The sequence below is a fragment of the Trachypithecus francoisi genome, unplaced genomic scaffold, assembly GCF_009764315.1.
Source record: "Trachypithecus francoisi isolate TF-2019V2 unplaced genomic scaffold, Tfra_2.0 Lachesis_group8, whole genome shotgun sequence".
NCBI classification, from domain to species: domain Eukaryota; kingdom Metazoa; phylum Chordata; class Mammalia; order Primates; family Cercopithecidae; genus Trachypithecus; species Trachypithecus francoisi.
The window spans coordinates 102,524,931-102,542,500 of NW_022681473.1; the positions used below are offsets into that span (position 1 = coordinate 102,524,931).

General features: G+C 47.1%; 1 protein-coding gene across 4 annotated transcripts in view; it reads left to right on the forward strand.

The window, feature by feature from the left end:
• The window catches only part of ZBTB16 (zinc finger and BTB domain containing 16), a 198,131-nt gene that overhangs the window by 120,059 nt on the left and 60,502 nt on the right, over nt 1–17,570 (forward strand). For 3 of the 4 annotated variants that reach the window (XM_033207557.1, XM_033207559.1, XM_033207558.1), the window contains exon 4: nt 8,577–8,663. In XM_033207557.1, coding sequence (XP_033063448.1) covers nt 8,577–8,663 — 87 coding nt within the window. Of the gene's footprint in view, nt 1–8,576; nt 8,664–14,501; nt 15,447–17,570 lie in introns of those variants that run through there. The other variant, XM_033207560.1, reaches the window with a different exon arrangement.

Genomic DNA, 17,570 nt, shown 5'->3' on the forward strand with positions numbered 1-17,570 from the left:
AAAGTGTGGCATAAACACTTTGAGCCCAGTTTTCTAGGTAAGAAACAGGCCCAGAAAAGATAATTCAATCTCCAGGGTGGTAGCTAGACATGGTAGAACTGGGACTTGAACCAGAGTTTGTTTGATTCCAGAGAGTGTGCTCTTCACTACCTTCCTGTGCAGCTTGATATTGAGTGCATGTGTGTGTTCTGGCTGTGGTCAGTGTTTCTAAGCCTGTTGGATTACCTGCTGGTGCTAAAAGGAGTAACAAAAGAGCTTTCCAAGCCACTCTGGCTGAGAACTGAGTTGCAGGGATAAGGGACAAGGTAGACCGTGTGCTCCCTGTGCGACTTGAGAGAGGGACTCCAGGATCCCAGTTAAGAGACAAGGGCACCATGCAGCTTCCTAGTAGCATCACATTTATTAGGTAGGATAAGAAATGTTCTCTCAGCCATAGAGATGTCTCAGCATTTCCTCCTGACCCATTCCAGGGTTTCCTCTTTTGCAGAGTGGATATTTAGCCACACATAAGGTGTCAGTCATTTGCCAGGTCACTGGCAGGACACTGGCTTTTGGAGATCTGAAAACCACCTGTCCTCAATCCCAGGTGACTCCCATTTTTCTGTTGCTCAGCCCAGGAGACTTTCCTGGTGTCTTTCTCGGTCCTGTATCATTAGTTCATTCACCCTCCCATCCTGTAGTGAGGCTGGGCTCTGAGGACCTTTCCCCACAGCCTCGTCAACCACAGCTACCCTTGAACCATATCCTGGACGGATTGATGGGGCTGGTTGTTTTCCTTTCAGCCAGCATTTGTTCACCTGCTTTCCCTTTTCCCTCTTTCCTGAGTCTGTGTACCTTCCAGAAACTCTGGTTCTGGATCAGCTTTTTGTTTTGTTGATAAAGGAGAAAGAGCAAGAGTGAGAGAGCGCGAGAGAGAGAGAGAGAGAGCCTTCAAGCTCCTCTCCGGGAGTACACATCTCCTTGAGGGAAAGAACACACAGTGCCGGCCTTTGGAATTGGCAGCCAGTGTGCTGTTCTCTGTCTGATAAGAGGTACTGTAAATAAAACTGTACACCGTGGCCTGTTGTAAAATGCCCCGCGTCTGTACTCATTGTTCTGACAGCTTATGCTTTTTTTGGGTCTGCTGTTTTGGTACACTCTGTACTTCCTTATGTAAGCAGGCGTGCAGATCTCATCAGAACATTCAAGATGTTTATTTTAAAATCTCAAGGAATTTTGAAAAAAGGACACACCACTCAGCATTAGATGCTGGCAAACATTAGGTGTTTTTTCAGTGGTTCTTTTTTTCCCCCTTCTTATTATTAGCATGGGGGTGGGAGACGTTTTGGAGAGGGAGGGATTTGGATTTTTTTTTCTTCACTCATTGGCTTCTGCCTTCTTTCCTTCAGAGAGACACCACCCCATATCTGATTGCAGTCCAAGTCTTCTGCTTCCTTCCTGGATGCCCGGGACCTCCTCAGCCTCATTTCTGGTTAGGGCAGGTAGGGAGAGAGGCTCTTTGTCAAGGGTCTGGAGAGGGGCAGCTGCAGGGAGCTTGTCATGGCTTCTACTGGATTTCAGCTTTAATTGTCATCGGGATCCTGGGCTTTTAGAGAAAGCTTTATATTTTTGAAAGTACCCTGCTGGCTGTTCCCGACTTTGATTCCTGTGAGTTGGGGTGATCCTTGGCACAGAGGGAGAGCTGCTCCCACACACGGAGGCCTCAGTCCCACCTCTGGCATGTGCGTCCTCTCTTTCCACCAAACTTTAACCAGCTTTGAACCTTCCTCCTTCCTTTATCCCCAACCTTCTGGAGGTGTCAGGAAGTCAGGGAAAAAGGAGGAGAAGAGTAGGGGTCTGGAGAACCCAAAATGATCAGGGAGCTCCTTGCAAGGCGGTGCTTAGAACATCCCGAAGCCCTCATCTGCAGGGTCCCTGGGAGACTGGCAGGGGCAAGGATGTCTGCCTGTCTCTTTCACAGCTGGGTACCTGGAATCTCAGGTAAACTCAGAGCCTGGGGGACGGAGTAGTCACTCGGCAGATCACTGCCTGGGGGTAGGAGGCTCACTGACTGTAGTGGAGGGAAGGCTTGTTTGTTGGCTGCCACAGTGAGCATTGGACTGGGTTGGCAGCAGACACACTGATGAGAGAGGGAGGTCTCGCACCAGAGGAAGCAGACAGCCCCACTTCCTAACCTTTCCTTTCTTTTCCTCTCAGCTGCCTAAGACCTAGCCAGAGACCATGTCCTTGAGTTTTAAATAGGGGTTAGTAGAGAACTGAGTGTGCAGAATAAGGACTCTGCCACCCCCTAGGGGACAGACAGCTTGGCAGTGCCCTGAGTGGCCATTGCGCCCTTCCCAGGTGAGTTCTGCACCTAGGAACCTGCCTAGGGCTTTCTTTGCTTAACAAGCATTTAGTAGGCACAGACTGTGTGCCAGGCATGGCGCAGGGCATCGGGGATATGGTAAAGCCCAAGACAGGTGGGAACCTGCTCTCACAGAGCTTACAGTCCACTGGGAAGATGGAAAAGAGCCCCAAATACAGGACAGTTGAATGGGGCTCCAGGGGCTTATCCAGAGGAGATTTCAGAGCCAGGTTGGTGAATAGCTGCTGATACGGACATATTGGTTCGATGGCACATTTTTCTGCTCCCCTGAACAAAACAATCACTCATCTTTAAATTAGAGGAACAAGGTGGGGTGTGTGTGTGTGTTCATGTATGTGCACGTGTGGTGCCATATGTCTTTATGAATGTGAGACTCACTTTACACAAGCTAAATGGCCCCCAAATAACTGTACATCCAATTCCAGTAAAATCAGCCATACTTTAATTGCATGAAGGGAGCTGTTTCTTTAAAGGAAAAGTGACTGGAGATAAATGGTAGCTGCGACTTACTGATTCTGTATATCTGTCCACCAGCTGTGGGGTGGAGCACTTTCCCCAGCTTGTCGCAACTCTCTGAGGGACCTCTCCTTACTGTTTCCATTTTACAGCTGAGGCGACAGGCTCCCTGAGATTGGCAGCTTGCTGAGGGTCACAGCTGGCGACTAGCTTGCCTGGGATTTGACCTCTGATCTGTCTGACCTAAATGTTGAGCTCGTAACCACACTGTGCAGCCTCCTGAGGTATAAATGGTACCAAGGACCTGTGCTGTCCACAGAGTGTTTTGTGATCTGCAAGGAGTTTCGTATTCATTCATGTCTATTATCTTGTTTGCTCCTCACGGCAGCCTCAGGGAGGCAGACAGATAGGCTTACGCCCATTTTACAGATTGGGAAATCAGTTCATCGAGGTGTGATGACTAGTTGTGAGTGGCCAGGTTAGGCGTGGGATCTCATGCCTGCACCTCTAGATCCTGCTGTTGTCCTTGGTTTGCTTGGATCTGTGATTGCTATGGATAGCAAGGGTCTAGCGCCCTTTATCTTCCACTATTCTCCTCTGCTATTTAATTTCTTTCCCACAATCTATCCCTTAACTTCCCCCATCCCCGCGTCTCCCACCTCAACCTCTGTCCATCCCATGCAGCTGGCCTCCTTGCTCCTCTTCCCTTGCCTAGCGTGGATGTTGTCACGTGGTGGCCTTGCTGTATGCAGATGTCAGTGCATCAGCTAGGGCCTCCCTGACTAGCCTGTGTAAAAGAACAGCCCCTGGTACTCTCTGTTTATCTTCACTTAATGCTTTGTTGTTGTTGTTGTTGTTGTTTTGAGATAGGGTTTCACTCCTGTTCCCCAGGCTGGAGTGCAATGGTGTGATCTCAGCTCACTGCAACCTCTGCCTTCCGGGCTGAAGCTTTTCTCCTGCCTCAGCTTCCTGAGTAGCTGGGATTTAAAATCAGCCACCATGCCTGGTCAGTTTTTGTATTTGTAGTGGAGATGGGGTTGCACCGTGTTGGCCAAGCTGGTCTTGAACTCCTGAGCTCAAGTGATCTACCCATCCCGGCCTCCCAAAGTGCTGGGATTATAGGCCTGAGCCATTGTGCCTGGCCCTCTTCACTTAATTTATTTCTCTTTTTATCACTTATCACCACCTGGCCTGTTTTATATTTACTTGCTCTTTAAAAATCCGCCCTCCCCTCTTGAACATAAGCTCCCTGAGGGCAGGGATTTCGTCTCTTTTGTTTATTTCCTGTAATCTACCTCTTGGCATATAGTTACTGGACATTCAAAAACCAGCTCCCATGTGTAGGAAGGATATGGCAAGTCATGGCCATCCCAGAGCTGTGTGCCTGGAGTTCTCCCTACTCCAGGTTGAGCCCCAGAAAATTTTGTGGGTGTAAATGCTGCTGCTAGGTCCATGCACACCCGCTGTGTTCAGCTGGCATGACCTTCTTCCCTCCTCCTTTACCCCCTCCCATTGATGCTTTATAAATGTATTAGTGGCTGCATGATGTCACCGTAATGCATTTTGGGAATAGCCATGTGGTTTATACACACTTGAGTTGCTTTGAATGCAAACCTGACATCATACTGAAGGCAGCAGTGAACAACATATGCACAGTAAACAGGCAGAGACTGTCTTATTGATTAACAGATGAGGCCTCTATTATCGATCAAAGCTTGGCGAGGAAATTTATCACTTTTAATTTCAGGGCTGCCAAATATTTCTGCCTCTGAGCCAGCCATTACAGAGACAATTTAAAGGCACAAGACTCCTTGGGAGAGAGGATTTTGTCTGTCTCGCTCTGCTCCGCTCACGTGTCCGTGGAACTGCCTGTCTTTGCTCTCACCCTGGAGAGTTGGGGGAAGTCAGAGCCTGTCCGGGTGGGCGTGGGAGTATTGGGGCTTTGCGAGTGGGGGCTAGCAGTGGGAGCTGACATTTGTGTTATCCACGTGTAAGGAGGGACCTGGCCCAGAGTCAGTGAGGACAGAGGCTTTCACACGCTCAGCTGAGTGTCGTGACTTCAGCGAGGTGGGGGTGGAGTGGTGGGACTTTGAAGGCAAGCAGATGTGGTCAGGCTTGGGCCGAGGCAGCCGCTTTTACTAGATCATGTGTGCTTATCTGTCTTCATCTTCCTCTGCACTTGTCTGATGGTACACATCCGGCCCTTTATTTCCTACCTGGCCTCCTTCCTTTCTCTCTGCTTCTCAGTCATTAAAGCGAGAAGCTTCTCCAGCCCACAGTGATGGCTGTTTTCTAAGAACCCTCCGGACCACATCCCTTGGAAGCCTGTGGCATGGTGGGCTCCTTGCCGACTGCAGGGCTCCAGTGTGGGAGCCCACAGGGTGCCCTCCCCTTCCCAGCCAGTGCTTCCCTCTTCCGGCCTTTGCTTCCCCTTTCTCCTTTACGGAGCCGTGAGAGCGGATAGAACCCAAGGAAGAAGTAACAATTAAAATCAGATTCCTTACAGATCCACAGAAAATCACTGATGGCTAATGATTTGGGACTGGGGGCAGTTTCTAACTGTGAGGGAGCTGTGACTTCGTCCAGCCCCAGCTTTCCCATCCAGGCCCACTCTGCTCTTGGAGGTGCTTTCTGCATTTCCAGTGTGAATGGATGAAAGGTAGTCTTGGCTGCTACCCTTGCTCACACACGTCACCACTGCTTTGCCATCACTAGGGGCTAGAAGTTTTCTTGGCTCTTTCTTCAAAGCTCTCTAAGCCGTGTATCAGGTGCTTGGCCTGAGGGTGCCCTGTGGCTTGAAGGGACACCCAGAGGTCACCATGGGATTCTCCGTGCCTCCAGGTGAAATTCAACCCCAGCCACCTAAGGCAAATGACAATATTTATTTTTAAAGCTTTTCAGGAAAAGCGAGTTCATGTCCTCCCTGGGGTACTTTGTCACCCACTTATCTGGCCAGTCTACTCACATTTATTGAGCACCTGCTGGAGTATATCCTGCTCATCAGTGGGAAGATAGGTGTCAGTGAGACAGAGAAAGTCGATACCTCCAGAGGACCCCACATTCCAGACTTCTTCTAGGGTCCTCATATTCTTCACTGCAAGAAGCATTTATTGGTATTGAAGTCTGTGCTGGAACAGCTTGTATTTGGAGTTACATTCCTTCAGTATGTGCTGATTCTCCAAGGCAGAGGTTTCCAAATTTCTAGAAAAGTAGTGGAGCCATTTTTCCAGCCCCAAAGCCCTGATGTGTAAAATAGGTAAATTGAATTTTCACTCAGAGATAGGAGCTCAGACCCCACCCCTGGAGTCTTATCCACAAAGCATCTTTGCCGATGGAACCCTAGGGAGGCCGAAGGGTACGGGGATTACTCTCAAATCAGGCTCTGAAATGAGGCTGCCTGTGTTTGAATTCACCTTTACTATGTTAACCACTGTGTGGCGTTGGGCAAAGTGCTTACCCTCTCTGGGCTTGAATGTACTCATCTGCTACATGGGGATAATGATAGCATGTACTATATAAATGGTGGTTGTTAGGACGAATGATACATATCAAGCATCTAGCATCATGCCTGGTATATAGTCAAGACTCAGGAAATCTGAGGTGTGATTTGAAAACAGCAGTGTGGGCTACAAATTTGTGTAAAAAGTAGTTCTGGCTCGTATGAGGCTCTAATACAAAACTAAAACACAGGCATATATAAAGAAGAGCGAAGATGACCAGACACACTGGCTCACACCTGGAACCCCCCAGCACTCTGGGAGACCAAGGTGGGAGGATCACTTAAGCCCAGGAGCTCAAGACCAACCTGGGAAACACAGTGAGATCTCATCTCTAAATAAAAAACAACAAACAAACAAACAAACAAACGGAATTAGTCAGGCATGGTGGCGTGCACCTGTAGTCCCAGCTACTCAGGAGGCTGAGGTGGGAGGATCGCTTGAACCCAGGAGGTTGAGGCTGCTGTAAGCTATGATTGTACCACTGCACTCCAGCCTGGGTGACAGACAGAGATCCTATCTCAAAAACAATGACAACAACAAAGTGCTAAGATGTGTTGAAAGGAACAGAGTGCAGTGGCAGATTGGAAAGGGCAGAAAGGGGCTGGAGAGCTTGATGTCCAAAAACTCGGGCCTTGAAAATGGAGTGGGATTGGAACAGGTGGAGGAACAGGACTGAGCATTGCTCAAGCACAGCGACTCTGGGAAGGTCAAGCAGTACCCAGAGAGGGCTGGTGAGGACAGCTTACCTATGGAGGTGGGTGGCTAACCAGGACAGGTTATGGAAGGCCTTGAAGCCAAGTAGAGGAATTTAGAGTCAGTACACATTGGGAGGCATTGTATCTTCTTGAGTAAGAGAGTGTGAGAAATCAAGTGGCCGTAGAGGAACCTGCATGTGTTGAGTAGATTGCGGGTGGCTGGTGGTGTGGAAACCACCTCACGTCTTACAGTGTTCTGAGTGTGACGGTGCAAGGGCCTGAATGGGGTGGTGACTGCAGTGGAATCACTGCACCAAATGCCGTGGAAGAGTACATCTACGAGACATCTTGAAGGAAAAATGCCAAGGCTTGTGACAGGTAACCCCTGGATCAGATAATATAGTAGAGCCATGAAGACTATTAGCCAATGATAAAAAGTACTGTTTCATCTTGACATGGTGGCATTATCACTTTAAGCCTTCTAAATGACAGTTCTGAGAAAGTTTATTAAATTGAGTTGCACTGAATTAATCTTATTTATTCCACAAATATGTATAGTAATAGGTTTCCACTGTGTGTCAGGCAGATGCAGCTGTGCACAAGATGACATGGTCCCTCCGCCAGGGAACTTACCATGTGGTGAGAGAGAAAGACAGGGCCACGGGCATTTGGAATGGAGCACAGCAAGGGCCAAGAACTGGAACATACCAGGTGCTATTGGAGCATAAAGGAGCCTTGCCTCACCTACACATGGGGGCCCGGGTATTGAAGTTGATGCATGAATGATGAATAGGACCTCCAACCGCACCATAGCAGCCAGGGAAGCGTGGGAGAATGTCAGAGGCAGAGGACATGCAGAAGAATGTGCTCAGGCCTAGCAATGAGGAAGAATATGGTTCCTCCAGGGAGCCCTCGTGGTTCAGTGTAGCTGGAGAAAAGAGAGCAAGAGTGAGGTGTGAGAGACGAAGCAGGAAAGAGGAGCATACCGAGAAGTGCTTTGTGAGTCACAGTAAGGAGTTTGAACCTTGTTCTCCAGGCACTGGGGAGTCATTCAGGGGTTTTAAATGGTCAGATGCAGGCAGCAGTTGGGGGTAGACGGTGGGTTTAGTTTTGGACACACTGAGTCAGAGGTCCCTGTGTTCATCCAGGTAGAGGTATGTCAGCAATTCTTACCTTCCCATAAAGTATAGTTTAGGCGACAGGACACATTTCCCTGCGTTGGTATCATTTTTCTCCTGTCCTCCCATCACCTGGAGGTAGGTCTTCAGATCCTCCTTCTTCTTGAGGTATCTAACTTGGAGCCCATTTCTGTTTATCTTGGTTATTCTGATTTTGTTTCTCCTTCTCTCTGGAAGAGCCCTAGACAAGGGCATTTGGAACTCAGTTGGGTGAATGTTCACCTCTTAGAGGAGGGTCTGAACTGTGGATGATCCCTCACTCAGGATTTTCGCAGGTGTCCAGTCCCCTCCCCTAGTGTCCACCTGCACAGTTGTGGCCCAGGACCTCCCCCCTCACCAATGGACTATTGTTCTAGTGGTAACTGCCTCTCCTTTCTTTCAGCGGGTGCCAAAGCCTTTGTCTGTGATCAGTGCGGTGCACAGTTTTCGAAGGAGGATGCCCTGGAGACGCACAGGCAGACCCATACTGGTGAGTTGACTTGGATTCCTATTCTCCAGGTTTTCCACAGTGTTGGTAGCACATGGACATGAACTGTCTGGGGGGCAACCTCTTTTTAGCAAATGTAACATCCAGTAATTTCCTGGGGGAGCTGTGAGTACGGTGGGCTTCTGCCATGTTCAGTTACCCTTGGCTGTGTGGCTGGCCCAGCAGAAGTTTACAATTATGACATGGCCCCATGAGAATGACTGTCCTAGATTAGGCCAGGATCTGTCTCTGAGCAGCCACTGAGACCCCATTTTCTTGTAGGTATCTAGTACGCTCTTGTTGAGGCCTTAGTCTGTGATGTTACCAAAACATCTTCTTCCTTTGGTCAGGAAATCTGTCACACCCATCTGATGAGACTGAAACCCTCTTGTGGCCATGGTGGGCTGGTCCTCCCTCTGCGAGAGCTGAGACATTGTCTAAAATCAGTCTGTACACAGGATGCATTTGAACAATACTAACTTACATGATAGAGCTTTATTTGATTTCAAGGGGATTGATTTCACTGCACCAAAGTCATCTGATCATTGTGATCAGAGTTGTCACCAGATCGTCACAGCAGCTCATACTTAACACTCACAGTGAGGCAGGCACTGTTCTCAGGGCTTTACGTCAGGGATCCCCAACTCCGGGATCATGGACTGGTGTCCGTGGTGGTCTGTTAGCAACCAGGCTGCATGGCAAGAGGCGAGCAGTGGGCGAGCAAGTGAAACTTCATCTGTATTTACAGCTGCTCCTCATTGCTCGCGTTACCACCTGAGCTCCTCCTCGCGTCAGAGCAGCAGCAGCAGCAGCATTAGATTCTCATAGGAGCACAAACTCTACTGTGAACTGTGCACGCAAGGGGTCTAGGTTGTGTGCTCCTTATGAGAATCTAATGCCTGATGATCTGTCACTGTCTCTCGTCACCCCCAAATGGGACCATCTAGTTGCAGGAGCTCAGGGCTCCCACTAATTCTACATTATGGTGAGTTGTATAATTAGTTCATTATATATTATAATGTAATAATAGAAATAAAGTACACAATAAATGTAATGTGCTTAAATCATCCCAGGAACACCCTCCTGTACCCTGCCGTATGTGAAAAAGTTGTCTTCCATAAAACTGATCCCTGGTGCCAAAAAGGTTGGGGACCACTGCTTTACGTGATCCCACCTGGCCAATCTCTCAGTAACACTGTAAGGTAAGGTCGGAGGCTACTCTTACGTCACAGATGAGGAAACTGAGGCTGAAAGGAGGGAAAGTGACTTGCTGGAGTTGGTAATGGGGACACGTGTGGTAGAGCCATATAGTTCAGAGCTGAGACTGCATGAGTTTCATCCTGACTGCCACTTCCTATTTGTGGGGCCATGGATAAATTATTTAAACTCTCTAAATATAGATTTCTCATCTGCTAGAAAAGTGGAGTAATATTAGTGTCTACCTCCTAGCATTAGGGTTGTTGTGGGGATGAAATAAGGTATTTTATTTGAAGTATTTCATGGCGTGTTTGGCTCATAGTAAGCACTCAATAAGTAGTAGTAGGTATATTTAATGTAGTAGATATTTATTGAGTTTCTACAATGTGCCTGGCACTGTTTAGGCATTTAAGATGTAGTAGTGCATGAGACAGACGACATTCCTGCCCCTCATGGAACTGAGCTTCTAGCTGGGAGACAGAATCAGCAAATAAGTGTACGATATCATGTCTGCTGAGACATACTAAGTGCTACTAAGAAAAGGATAAGGAGTAGAGAATAATAGGGAGAGAAGAAATATCATGGATATTTAGGGAGAAATGTTGTAGATAAAATGGTTAGGGAAGGCGTCTCCAAGAAGGTGGTATCTGGGCAGAGTCTTAAAAAGAGAAGGAGTAAGCCACTCAGAAATTTTCTGGGAAGAATATCTAAGCAAAGGGAGCACTTACAGAAGCCCCGAGGCTGGGTCAAGTCTGACAGGTTTAAGGACCCGCATGCAGAGCAGTGGTGGCCAGAGAGCTGGGAGTGATGTGTAGAGAGTGGTGAGGGATGAGGACAGGATCTGGCAAGTCTCTCAGCCCTGGTAAAAGATCTGGGTTTTATTCTGCATGTGCTAAGAGTCCTTTGGAGGATGAGAATATATTTGCAAATCATGTATTTGATGAGGAACTTATAGCTAGAAATAGAAAGAAGTCTTACAATTCAAAAAACATAAACAAATAATCAAATTAAATAATGGGCAAAGGTTTTGAACAGATGTGTCTCCAAAGATAGACAAATAGCCAATGAGCACATGAAAAAGATGCTCAACTGCATTCACCATCAGGTAGATGCAAACCAAAACCACAGTGAGATACTGCTTCACACCCACTACAATGTGGCTACAATAAAAAATACAGATAATAACAAGTGTTATCAAAAATGTGGAGAAACCAGAATTCTCATGCTATGCTGGTGGGAGTGTAAAATGGTGCAGCCACTTTGGAAAACATTCTGGCGATTCCTCAAGAGGTTAGCTGAGGCAGGTAGGTCACAAGGTCAGGAGATCAAGACCATCCTGGCCAACATGGTGAAACCCCATCTCTACCAAAAAAGCACAAAAATTAGCTGGGCATAGTTGCATGTGTTTGTAATCCCAGCTACTCGGGAGGCTGAGGAAGGAAAATCACTTGAACCAGGGAGTCGGAGGTTGCAGTGAGCTGAGATTGCGCCACTCCAGCCTGGCATCAGAGTGAGACTCTGTCTCAAAAAAAAAAAAAAAAAAAGGTTAAACATAGAATTACCATATGACACAGCAGTTCTTCTCTTAGGTATACAACCAAGAGAACTGAGAAGATATGTTCACAAGAACCTGTACATGAATGTTTATAGCAGCATTATTCATAATAGCCAAAAAAAAATGGAAACAACCCAATGTGTATCAACTGATGAATGGATAAACCAAGTGTGGTATATTCATACCATGGTATACTGTTTGGCCCTAAAAAGGAATGAAGTACTGATACATACTACAACACAGGTGAACTTGAACATGCTCCGTGGAAGAAGCCAGATGCAAAATGATTGTGTTCATGTGAAATATCAAGAATAGGCAAATCTATAGAGACAGAAAGTAAATTAGCAGGTGCCAGGGGCTGGGGAAGTTATGAGGAAATGGAGAGTGACTGCTGATGAAGCCGGAGTTTCTTCGTGGAGTGATGAAAATGTTTTAAAATTGATTGTGGTGATGACTGCACAGCTTTGAATACTGAGGCTCCTCGACTTACAATGGAGCTGTGTCCTGATAAACCCATCATAAGTTGAAAAGATAATAAATTGAAAATGCATTTAATACAACTAACCTACTGAACATCATAGCTTAGCCTAGCCTACCTTAAATGTGCTCCGAACACTTACATTAGCCAACAGTTGGGCAAAATCATCTAATATAAAACCTATTTTATAATAAAAGTGTTGAAGATCTCATGGAATTTATTATATCCTGTACATTACTTCAAAGCTGTGATGGTTTCCCACAATTATAAAGTTGAAAAATCCTAAGTCAGGGACCATTCTATGTATTAGTTGAACTGTACACTTTAAAATACATGAATTTTATATTGTATGGTATGTGTATTAGATCTCTGAAAAGTGGCATGGGTGTGTACATGTATATAAATGAGCTCTGCCAGTGTCAGGAAGAGTCACTGGCATCACTCATGCCACCTCTCTTTCATATGTAGATACACACACACACGCATATATACACACATATGTATACATACACACACATATACGCACAGAGTGATGTGCCATATATTAAACCGTTCTTGCATTGCAGTAAAGAAATACCTGAGACTGGGTAATTTACAAAGAGGTTTAATTGGCTCACAGTTCTGCAGGCTTTCCAGGAAGCATGATGCTGGCATCTGCTCAGGCTCTGGGGAGGCCTCAGGAAGCTTACAACCATGGTGGAAGGCAAAGGGGGAGCAGGCATGTCACATGGCCAGAGCAGGAGCTAGAGAGAGAGAGAGTTGGGCGAGGGGGAAGCAGCTGCACACTTTTAAATGACGAGTTCTCTAAGAGAACTCACTCATTGTCATGAGAATAGCACCAAGAGGATGGTACTAAACCATTCAGGGTAAACCCATCCCCATGATCCAATCGCCTCGCACCAGGCCCCACCTCCAACACTGGGGATTACAGTTCAATATGAGATTTGGGCAGGACAAATATCCAAACTACATCACACCATATAATGACATTTTGGTCAACAATGGATTGCATATATGACAGTGGTCTCATAAGATTATAATACCATATTTTTACTGTACCTTTTCTACATTTAGATGTGTTTAGATACATAAATACTTACCATTGTGTTATAATTGCCTGCAGTGTTTAGTACAGTAGCATGCTCTAAAGGTTTGTAGCCTAGGAGCAATTGGCTGTCCCATATAGCCTTGGTGTGTAGAAGGCCGTACCATCTAGGCCTATGTAAGTGTGCTCTAGGATGTAGCCTAGAAGCTACTCACTAGGAAGTGGAGAACTGGAACTTGACCCAACTCATGTGCTCTTTCCATGACTCCCCAACTGCCTGCACATTGACTGAGTGTTGTCCATGGGCTAAAAGGCTCAGGATCGTTTAGCTCAGTACCCCATCATGGGCAGGGCTCTTTTGGCTCCCTGTGCCCTATTTAAGACAAAATTGCCTAATGAAACATTTCTCAGAACATATCCTTATCACTAAGTGACATTTGATTGTACACACACATGCACACACACACATACATACATAGCTTTACTGAGATATAATACATACACACACACACAGAGATGCGCATTTATAGAGAAAGTGGAAAAGTAGTCCGTTGAAGGGTTTTGACTGGGAGAATGATATGACTTGATTTATGTGTTTAAAAGATTATTCTGGCTCTTGTGTTGAGGATTGACCATAGAGAGTATTGTCATGTAACAAACCATTGCAACAGTAGCTTGAAACAGTAAAGTGTTATTGTCTCCGACAGTTCTGTGGGTAACTGGACTCAGCTGGGTGGTTTTCACTTGGGGTCTCATGTGGTTTCCATCAGGTAATGGCTGGAGCTGATGTTATCTGAAGACTCAACTGGGCTGGATGTCCGAGATGGCTCCTTCACTCAATTATCTGAGTCTCAGTGTTCCTTTGCATGGCTTCTCTCTTCAGCAGAGTAACCTGCATTTGTTGTGTGACAGCTCAGGTTTCCAGGAGTCAGGACACAGGAACTGCCAGCCCTCTAAAAGCTAGGCTGGAAGTACACAGCATTACTTCCACCATGTTTCATCAATTCGATAGTCATAGGTCAGCCCCAGATGGAAGGTGGTGGAAGGCTGGACTCTCCTTCTCAGTAGGGAAGCGACAGAAACCTATAGGGAAGGAGGAATTGATGGCAGCCATCTTTGGAAACAAGCTGCCACAGGGGACTCAAGTGGAAGAAGGAAGGACACCAGTCAGCTGCTGTTAAGATTATTGTCATCAATATTTCAGCATTCTTGTCCTTTTCTGAGTGGACAACATGCCTCCTAAATGGTACCTTGAGCTTTGGCCTGGAGGGGTCTTGCCCTGTCATGATGGGAGGAGAGCTTTACAGGTGAGCTGACATTCCAGTCAGCGTGTCCCTAGCTCAGTTATAGAGAAGGTGACCTGACTAGGTTATTTTGCCCAGGGTTCCAGAGCTGCTTGTCATGAAAGCAAGGGGAGAACCGAGTCTCCCAGGGTCCCAGCCATTTTCTTATTGCTAGACCGCAGGTAACTGAGAATCCCACTCTGAGAGTTCTAATCTGGGGGAATGAGCTGTGAGCCAGCTTTGCCAAGCAGCTTAATTCTGTCCATCCCGATTACATTTGCAGCATCAGGAAGCAAGCTGCCCTCTCAGCCAGAGGCAGGGGAGCAAGCTGAGTCCCCGAGGGATGAGCAGCTGTGGAGGTTGTTCCCAGGCAGACCCCAGATGTATGGAGCATCCCCTGTGCGCCTGGCACCCGCTGGGGATATGATGGTGACCAATTCAGGCACACGCCGTGTTCTTGAAAGAAGCTGAAGGTCTGAATATGGTGGTCTGGGCCCTTTGTTTTCCCCCAAAGATCTTGTGGATGGGGCTTCTCTGCTGGAGGAGGGAGAGGTCAGCTACCGAGTGCCCCCTGCTGATGTTAAGGTAAAATGTGGCTTGCTCAATAGGCCACATGTGGTGTGCTCAATAGAGATTGAGTAAACTGAGCTCTTGAAAGGATGGGGAATGGAGAAAATGAATCCAAATTAGGGGTGAGAGACCAAGGTGGATGCTTTGAGAAAGGCTCCCTGCCAGTCTTAGTGTGAGTTGTGGGCGAGCTCCCCCAGCAGGGAAGAGCCACTTCCTTGTGTGGGGCAGGTGTTGTGCTCAGTGCCGAGGGGAGATTTGACAGCAGCCTTATCCTCAGGATAGGGCTGGCAAAGAGGGGTCCTGTGTGACCCTGGTGACTCTTTCTGACATGTGGCGGAGCTCATTCATCACTCATAGCGCTACTTCCTGCTGAACTCAGGTGGATTTTCAGTTCCCCTAATAATCAATGAGAGAATACAATCTGAAATCTATTTGCCCCTCTCTATTCCAGGAAAGGGGACCCTGGAGGAAGGGAGTTGCCTGATGACAGGGAACGCTGAAAATATCACTAAAGCTGTTGGAGTGGGAAAAGCCAGGTGGGGGACCAGGTATCGTTGGGAAGCCAACAGAAGAGTAGGTAGGGAAGCGCTCTGAAAAAGAGAAGGAATGGGCCAGGCATGGTGGCTCACGCCTGTAATCCCAGCACTTTGGGAGGCTGAGGTGGGCGGATCACAAGGTCAGGAGATGAGACCATCCTGGCTAACACAGTGAAACCCCGTCTCTACTAAAAATACAAAAAATTAGCCAGGCATGGTGGTGGGTGCCTGTAGTCCCAGCTACTCGGGAGGCTGAGGCGGGAGAATGGCATGAACCCAGGAGGCAGAGCTTGCAGTAAGCCGAGATCGTGTCACTGCACTCCAACCTGGGCGACAGAGCGAGACTCCATCTCAAAAAAAAAAAAAAAAAGAGAAGGAATGGAGACCCTGGGACAGTGAAAATACTGCCAATGCCACTTGATATTTTTGCTACCTTAGTTTATAAAACACTTTCGTCTATTATACCATTTAACAGAGGAGACCATGGGGCCCTAGACACTACCCACTAGGAAGTGGAGAACTGGAACTTGACCCAACTCCAACTCAAGTGCTCTTTCTACTACTCCCTGGCTGCCTCCGCATTGACTGAGCGTTGTCCAAGAGTCTGTAGGCTAAATGGTTCAGAGTGATCCTGTTTAGAGGTCATTGAGCTCATGGCCCTGCCTGGGAAGAGCTCTTTTGGATCCCTGTGCCCCATTGCACTGTGAAGCCCCAACACCTTGATGTGCACATCCTCCTCCTGGAGTAGGATACAGTTTGCCTGAATCAGATCAGTTTCATATCCAAGGCTGCCACGTGGGAGTTCATGGAGTTCACATGTGGCTTTGCATAGGGCAGGTGGTTATGGTGTCGTACAGGTATTCTTGAAACTGGAAAATGAACTTAATGGAAACTATTTCCAATTCCAGTCTATGCAAGAGAATGGCATCTTCACATCTCACCCCTTTTGACCCTACTTGACCTGGATTTCTGTCCTGGTGTGTGTGACCCCTCCATGCCCCCTGCCCTCAAGATCTTGACGGGCTCAAGCTGGTGTTCTAGGAGGCCACGCTGACGACGGTTGGGCTGGGCTCAGGCTTTGTTGTCACATTCAGTTTTCTGTTTTGGTACAACGAAGACTTTGAGGAGATAAACAGAGATCATTTTACACCTTTTATATTATGACAAATACATATTGCAAAACACTGCTGCTTCCAAAATGTTTGGGTTGCAGAGCAGTGAGGAATTAACAGCTAGGCAGTTCCCGAGATGCTTGTGCTTCATTTACACATCAGAATTTTTTTACACTGTTCAGTGAAATAAAAGTGAGAAAACACACATACACACACGTGCACACCCACGTGCACACCCACCGCACCACCTGGCTTCTATATCAGGAATGTCTTAAATTAGCAAGTAGTTCTTTAAGTCCAGATAAACTGATAAATACCATTAATGGCTTAATTTATACTGTGGGTTTGAAATTTGACACACGGACACTATCTTGGCTCAGGAAACACAAGTGGTTTTGTGCCAGAGGTTTTAATGACCGATCAGTAATATAAATTGCTGCATCACTGAGCAGAAATAGCTTCTCCATGTCATTTGATCTGGAAACTTCTCTGGCCAGGCAGCAGTTAATAAATTTAAAAATAATTACCCTCTTTATTCAAAGTCAAACTAATTAGGAGTGGGTTTTACAAATCATAATGTTGTTCAAGCCACTGTACATCCCCATTTGGGACTTGAACAGGCCTGGGGGCAACAGACAGGATCCGTGGTGTTAATTAGAGGGCAGTGAGATAACTTGGCTGCTGAGCTCCAGGGTAGGAGGCTGGGCAGTCTTCAGCATGCCCTCGGGAGAAAATGGGAGGTCTGAGTGAAGAGGCCACCAGGGTGACCTGTAGGAACCTTCAACTCTTTCAGTCCATCTGTAGGGGACACAGAGCAGCTACCTATTTGTAATCTGAACATGGGGGAGTTGGGGCCAGGGCTGGTCTGTGTGGACCTGGCCAGAGAGACTGAGGGTGTCAGGGAGCAGGAAAGGGGGATGGGCAAATGACTGCCTGGGGACACAAGACCTGCATGAAGGCAGGGAAGTGGATGGGATGATCTCTAGAGGGCATTACTTCCTAGGAAAGTTTGAGCCCTAACAGAGTGGTGCAGGTTTGTCATGCAAATTGCAGGGAAGAGGAACCCCAGGAAGCCTAAAATCGGGGTGTCAAGTGCAGGGTATTTGGTGCATAGTGACCCAGAACTTGGGATCT